Source organism: Poecilia formosa, unplaced genomic scaffold (assembly GCF_000485575.1).
Source record: "Poecilia formosa unplaced genomic scaffold, Poecilia_formosa-5.1.2 Scaffold30, whole genome shotgun sequence".
NCBI classification, from domain to species: domain Eukaryota; kingdom Metazoa; phylum Chordata; class Actinopteri; order Cyprinodontiformes; family Poeciliidae; genus Poecilia; species Poecilia formosa.
The window spans coordinates 1,347,708-1,355,519 of record NW_006799969.1 but is presented as its reverse complement, the minus strand read 5'-3'; the positions used below and the strand labels follow the sequence as shown (position 1 = coordinate 1,355,519).

At 38.4% G+C, this 7,812-nt stretch overlaps 1 protein-coding gene across 1 annotated transcript in view; it reads right to left on the bottom strand.

The window, feature by feature from the left end:
• Nucleotides 1-5,400, bottom strand: part of LOC103136065 (sodium-dependent lysophosphatidylcholine symporter 1-B-like) — a 13,777-nt gene extending 8,377 nt beyond the window's left edge. The window contains exons 1-3 of the mRNA XM_007549158.2: nucleotides 5,130-5,400; nucleotides 3,337-3,474; nucleotides 2,838-2,962 (exon numbers count right to left, since the gene is read on the bottom strand). Of these exons, the coding sequence (XP_007549220.1) occupies nucleotides 2,838-2,962; nucleotides 3,337-3,474; nucleotides 5,130-5,219 (353 nt within the window). The 5' untranslated portion in view covers nucleotides 5,220-5,400. The remainder of the gene's footprint in view (nucleotides 1-2,837; nucleotides 2,963-3,336; nucleotides 3,475-5,129) is intronic.
• Between the last annotated feature and the right edge of the window lie 2,412 nt (nucleotides 5,401-7,812).

Here is a 7,812-nt window from a genome sequence, read left to right as displayed (position 1 = left end):
TATATATATATATATATATATATATATATAGCGAGAGAGAGAGAGAGAGAGAGATTTTAATGTGGATAACAACCGAGCGGTGGATCTCTGTGGCTCCCCCAGATTTACCACATGCCTGCTTCTTTGATTAAGGAGTTACATAATTTTAGGTGGACAGCCAAATCTTGGTGAATTTGTAGCTGTGCCATTCTTTGTTTTCAGATGATGGATTGATCAGGACTTTCAGGACGGTTGCTTTATAATCTAGCTCTGCTTTAAACTTCACTGCAGCTTTCTCTCATGTCTACTAACTTGCTGGGTTCTTTGGTTTTCATTATGCTGTTTGTTCACTAACGTTCTCTAACAAACTTTTGAGCTCTCCATAGAAAAGCTGGGTTTATATTGAGATTACATTACATTATTTCAACTATCTGGTGGCAGTTGGTGGCACTGGATTTTATTTCAGGTTTTCATAGCACAATAGGCTAAAAAAAGACATATGAGCTTCTTTTCATGAAGGGAAATATGAAAAAAAAAGATCAAAGCACTTTTAAGGCGTTGTCATGATTTTTTTTTTTTTTTAAAAAACTCCTATTGTCTGGGATTTATGAAAACCTGACAAAACTGTTTGGAGGTAAATTACATTGTCAAGCAACCAACAATAAAGTTATTATCACAAATATTAACTGCAGGCTTCACCTTTGTTTACAAGCTGCCATGCAAAAGAAACAAAATCTGAGTCCCTCTGGGATGTATCGCTAATCACACCAGGATGTTTCTTTATTGGAAGAGAAGCTTGTGAACTTGTACTTTCATATGAAACTGCACCCTCAGCCCTGTAACAATGGCTGAGACATTCTTGATTTGCTCTTCGGTTTCAGTAAATGAGGTTAGCGAGACCCAACAGTCTCTCACATTAACATGTCTGGCCTAACCCCACGCGGAGGTAAGTGTTAAGGGAAATAACCTAAACTTGCTCAAACCTCTAACACTTAGTTTTAAATCCAGACAGAATGAATATTTCATGCATTTGTTACCTTTTTTTTTTTTTTTTTTTGCATTTGTTACCTTTTTTTTTTTTTTTTTTTACAATAAACTTTTATTTTTAAATTACTATTGTTTAGACACGTATGGCTTTAAACACAATGCATGCTTTTCTAAGCTTCCCTCCATTATCCAAAAAAATCAAACCTAAAGGTGGCGCTCATTGTTTCTCCTTTTCTAATTGGTTGGATCGGATGGTGTGTTGTGGGTGGGACCAATCACAACTGAAGCCACGAACTTCCTCTTCCCTCCTCCTCCTCCTCGGCTGCCTACAACATGCAAGTCGTGCACAGCCGGCAGCTTGTTTTACTTCTCGCTTTTTAAAGGCCTGACAGCTGCCGAGACTGATGAATTGCAGTTAGAAAGAATCATTTATAGCACCTGCTCTGCTCATCTGCACATTCAGATCACAGGCTTAATAGATATTCTTGTAACCCCGAGAGAACTTCATGTGCCTTACACTAAAAATTAAACATGAATGTCGCCTATTTTTACAACCCAACTTCCTCACTGAGCTCAGCCGTATACATTTGGCTGCTGGGGGTCATTTGATGCTTATAAAGCACAATATGTAAATTTTACAGCCTGTACTTATGCTGCCTTTTCTTCGTTCTGTTAAGCTTTATATGCTGGTTGTAATAAAGAACAGACCTGCAAACAGGAGGCGGTTCTAGATTCACAAGTCTGACACACGTGCGGCTGAAATTTACTGTAACATCCAGCTATAAGCAAGTTTAAAGTCAGCCCTCATTTCTTTGGAGTGGTTCTGAGTGTAAGGGCTAAAACGGAGGGAGAATGCAGCTGATGTTCAGAGAAAACCGTGCAAAACTCCTCCATACTTCTTCACAGTAAGATACGCTGATTAGAAATAAACTATTAAGACATGGAGGGAAATAAATGTTAGAGCAGAGATCTGAAAATGGAAGTTCTTATGTTTTCCTAACAGTTTTAAGGGGAAAAAACATACACAAAGTTTAAGTTTTCTTTGCCCTCCCATTTTCTCTTACATATTCATACTCCCAGTGCAATCTTTCAGTCTAGCTATTTTCTCTTTTCTTTCAGCCTCTTCAACCTTGCTGCCATGGTTACTGATACCAGGCGCTTTTCTGTCAGCCTCAAGTTTCTCTCCCTTCTCTAATCCGTTGCAGCTCACCTCTTCGTTTTCATATCACAGCGTTCCTTCACATTTTGTATGTACAAATTCTCAACTTTTCCAGATTCCAGTATTCTGGAGATATCTGTCCTCGTTTAGCAATTTCATGAAGGCCTTTCGGTTAGGGTGCAAACTTTCACATTTTTTTATAGCAACTCTTTCTACTCTGACCAGGCTTTAGCTAAGGGGCTTAAAAAGAAGGATGAATGGATGGATAGATGCATGGACAGTTAAATGTGTGCAAGAATGGATGGAATCAAATGAGCAGGAATTTATTGCATCGCTTACTGCGAGAGGATTTCTGGTAATAAAGATTTTTAAGTGGTTGCCTAAAATAAATTAATTAATAAAAAGTTTTAGATACACTTTTTATTGTCACTTTTATTATTATAACAATAAATACCACAACATATTGTGATAAAATATTAAATCCACCCCTAACGGATGGATGGAAGAATGTATTATTAAGTGACGGATGGATGTACAGATGGATGAATGGATGATGGAAGAAGAGACAGACAGATGTGATCTGTTGTTCCCTCTCCACACTGCTCTAGATCTGCAAAACCCTTGGACCAAGTTCCAGACTTTTCTAGACTACATAGCAACCCTTGTCATTATCCTTCTGTGTCAGCATTTGCTTAACCAAACTTATACTTACCAGGGCATCATGCGGCCGATGCTAGTCCATTTACTCCGGCTCACCAAGAACCCCACAGTTGGGTCTGTGATGGCATCCCAGGCCCGACCAGCGAACAGGATGATAGAGGCGTGAGAAGGATCCAGCTGCAAGGAGAATGGTGCCAAAGAAGAATGAGCACAACACCAGAAAAGCAGATGCTGCAATGAGGTCATGCTTTGAGCTGCCTGGCCCTAACTTAAGTTCCCACTGTGAACAGTGGAAAAGATTAATTCGGCAACAAAGCTGACAGCAGGAGTCCAAGTTCATTCGGCTGACTGAATACGGATGCTGTTAAACTGAGCCAACACAAACCTTGGTCTCCAAGCTAATCAGTGTACACTGATTATCTTGGAGAGCTACTGAAAAGAAACTTAGATAACTGCTTGTAAATCTGCCAGCAAATACAGGAGCAATATTCTGCAGCCTTGTAGCTGTTTCTGTTCAACTTCCCCTTTTTAAGGAAGCATATCTTAATCACCCGAGCCACATCGAGCAGGTACATCTGGAGAAAGAAGCCCAGGGCGCTGCCTGTTATCTGGTAGGGAGCTCCTCCGATGGCGTAGCACAGCTTACGCCACACAGATAGTTTCTGTGTGTCCCTCCTCTGTTCTTTTGGCTGGAAGAGAAACATCAAAGAGAGAGATGCATAATGGAGTCGACGTGACGTTAAAACAGTTCATGCCTGTGGACTGTAAAAAAACTCCCTCGGGACTCATGAATGGGTCTTTTTTAACCCTGTGGTTCTCTGCTTCACACGGTCTCAGTCATCACGCTCTCTAACTGATCAGTTAAATCCAGTCTGAATCAGAGGCTGGGGTTACCTTAGTTCACATGCGCTCAGACGGCATCACCGCATCAGCTGAGCTCAGCCATTGGCTCCTGAGATGGGATGTTGCAGGTTGTGTGACATTTTTCTACAAAGCCTGCATACCAAATACTTTTTGCTTTCAGCCAATCACCTTCGAGAGTACATAATAGAGGGGAAATCCACAGCCGCTGTAAACCTATCATATCATCTCTCCAGATGAATTTGAGAGAAACCATATCAAGTTATAAATAAATGCCAGCAGCCGGTTTATTTTATTATTTTTATATCAGAATTGGATTGACAGCCTTTTACAATGTGATAACCATAAATTACGTTTAAACAAACTTCCAAGCTACACTATATCAAATTTAACAAAACATGGCCACTGAAAAAAAAAGAAGTATATCTGAGTGGGGTATTACTTTTTAAAGCTAACACAGTTTTGTACACAACTTAACCAAAATTGCTTAAAATCTAATTTGACAACTAGATAAATAGGTGTCATTTTGTGTATGCAAGTTTTGCTATTTTAATGTAAAACATACTTTAAAAGCCAAATCCCAAATACAAGATTCAACATGCAAAAGCCTTTGGTGGACACTGCATAAGGCAGAGGAATTATTTTTTAATTTTTCTCCCCCACTCTTTCCCTTTTTATTTACATGTTTATAATCGAACTTCACTTTCAGAAATGTTTACTTGTTTTCTATAAGTCTGTAGCAATCATTTGATTGTCAAAATAAATAAACTAAAACAAAAAATGCTGCATTGAGTTTTTTTTTTTGCGTCCTGTGATGTCAACAGACCAAGAATGCGTGGGGTTACTTTTTTAGAGAAGTTACTTAAAAATGTATTATGTCTAATCTTGCAGTGGACATACATACTTTATTACCCAGCTGTGGTTTAATACCCGAGTATACTTGCTAATGAAAAAATTACAACACTAGAAAGTATATTTAATATTAATATGCGGAATATTATAGCGAGTTTTACGCACATAGCATCAAATAGAGTTCTTATCATCACTTTAAAGGAAATTTGCAACAATTAAAGTACATGTTTCCTTATTTCCTAATTTCCGCTCATTCAAATAAAATGGCTTGCAGATCGTGTCTGACCAAGCTCTGGGAATGAGAAGTACTGTGTCCTGCTTCCTCTGCACAGAACCGACAAAAAAACAACTGTTTGGAAATTTGTTTGAATACACGTTTTAAAACTCATACCGCAAATAAGCAGGGAGAACAGGTGGAAGGGAAAACACCGGGTGAAATTCAAATCCCGAGGGCAGAGAAGGACACGATACGTCGAGCTGCGTGAAAGCATCAGAAAATAAGCGCCCACGGCGTTTAAAACGCTACTTCAAAACTAGGCGCCTTTTCCCGAACCTGGATGAAAGTTATGAGAAATTGTTCGCGTTTATTTTAAACATAAAAACAAAATTTAGACAGGGAAATCCATCCTACCTTGACCACCTTGATTTCTGTCTTCATAGGTTTGACTGTCGTTGCCAGTAAAGTTGCGGTGTACTGCTCGGCGCCTTCTCCTCGGGCCATCTTTTCTCGATAAACTGGTTAATTTTGGTCCAGTTTGATATGAATATGTAGTGTTGTATTTAGAATTACAGCTCCTCACAGCAGCAGCATGTTGAACTCTTCTCTTCTTCAAATTTGTATGACTCAACTCTCGTGAGCTGTATCTGGCCAGCTCATTCATTCTACTACGCCACGTCAAGACGTCAGAGGGATCGAATGTTCACTGTATGGCAACACCCTATACCACATAATCATTCCACACACATTTCGACTAGAGGTCAATATTTTTTTTTATTATTATTATTTTTTTTGCTTCTGAAAGTCCTGAGAAATGCCAAGCCAAATAAATTACAGCTAATTTCTACAGTTAAGATATAATCTTTATGGCATCAGCTCTGTTTCTCTGCAAATGTAGGTCACAGCCTTAGAATGCTGTTACTGAACCAGATATTCTTGTAACTAAATGTTAGTTTCACATGCCTTACACTAGCATGTGAAGGTCAAATACGTCATTTTTGTCCACAATTTGCGAGTTTATGAAAACACAAAAAGTATTAAAAATGTGAGGAATGAGAGGTACAAAATGTTAAACAGATAAAATGTAGAAGGCATGTTTGTTAATATATAATTTCTTTAACAGCTGCACCTAAAACTTTTCAACCTCTTCATGACCTTTTGCTGACAAGACCTGCTGAAAATTATGAAATCAACTTCTCATGGAAAAAGGATTCCAGTTCATTAACATTTGATGTATGTATTACATTCTGCAACCACTTTTCCCCTATTAATCTGAAGAGTTTCAACAGAGTTTACGTCTGACAGCTTCAGAAACCAATCCTTGTTAGTCTTGGTGGTATTCACCCATCCATTCATTGTCTATGCTCACTTAACCTTGCATGGGAGCTGGTGCCTACCTTCAAAGGTCATTGGGCGAGAGGCAAAGGTAGAGTGCAGACAGACAACAATGCATGCATACACTCAGCCCTAAGGACAACTTAAAGAGAAACATAACCTGAGAGACATGTTTTTGGATTGCTGGAGGAAGCTAGAAAGAGCCAGGATTTAAACCCAGTATGTTGTTTTTGCAAGAGAACACCGCTGCCAACTGCACCACTGCACAGTTGGTCTTTGAGATATCAGGATAATTGTTCAGTTTAAACATCCGCCCAACACTCAGTTTTCTTTCCTGTAACGTCATGTCTATCTCCACTAACTGTGGACTTCCAGTACCAAAGGAAATTATGTAGCCCTGGAGCATTGCTGAGCCTGCCCTCCACCATTATCTTACTGTAGGCTGTGTTTTGCTTCAGTCTTTCTCAACCTCTGTGCTTACTGCCGCCCAAAACTTAATGCCGATTCCTTTACAATCAGTTCAGCATTTTGAAGTAACCTATGGAATTCCATGTGCATATTTCTTACAAAGTCAGGTACAAATCGGTAAAAGGGTAAAATGACCTCTGCGCACTTTAAATAATACGCAGTAAGTTGATTGATATAAGTAAAAACTTTATTTATATTGCCCTAAGAGTTCTTCACAAGAGCTAACAACGAGTCACAAAACAAAATAGATATTCAGGAAAAGATTTTCACTGGGCCATTCGGAATGGTATATTTTTTATTTCCATATTTTCCGAGAAGGCACTTTGCATGGCTTGTGAGCATTCAGTACTTTGCATGTAGTCTTGCTGCAGCGCATGCATCCCACCTGACACATCTGATGGTGCTTAAGATGCTACTGCTCACAGAATGTTTTACAGTCCATTTTCCCAATACCTACTTAATTGCAAAGCTAATGTAATCTGTGACAAATTACTGCTGTTCTCATGGACTACAGATTGAATTACCATTATCACGCTAAACATGAAATGAAATATAAGACAACTATTTTTTTTAAATATATAAAGTTTTAATTGACAAAGCATATGAGATGGCCTATATTACCAACATAAGCTTTAAACTATATTAAGAGTTCATAATCAAATACATTTTCGGAATAACTGAGGTCAGCTAGTCAACAACAATCATGCAGCCCTTTGGGAAAATTAATTGCCCACCCATGGTATAATAAAACTGCATAGATACTCACCAGGTGTTAGGAGTTGTTATTTAACTAATTGGCTGAATCAGTCACATTATTTTTTGATAATACTATTTTTGGGTATTTTGATTTTGACCAACAGAAAAGGAGTTTCTCTGTTTCAGTAAAACCAGTGTATTTTTTTCTGTCCGTCTTTCTAACTTCCCATATATTCAACATTTGATATGTTTCATCACGTCAACAACATTTGTTCAATATTTGGACACTGAGGCTGATGACTGGGGTCACAATCATATGATAAACTGGATTGGCACAAAATGCAGAATTTTAGATTTTATTCACAAATTAAGAGCCATTGAAAGTCTTAAGTTCTTCATGAATATTTTAAGAATACATCTAAACAAGTTTTTTTATGTATATATATGTGTGTGTGTGTGTGTGTGTGGGGGGGGGTGTGTGTGTGTGTGTGTGTGTGTGTGTGCGTGTGCGTGTGTGTGTGTGTGTGTGTGCGTGTGCGTGCGTGTAATTTTCAAGTTCACACAAATTGTTTTCTTACCTTTAATTTGAATTTTATAG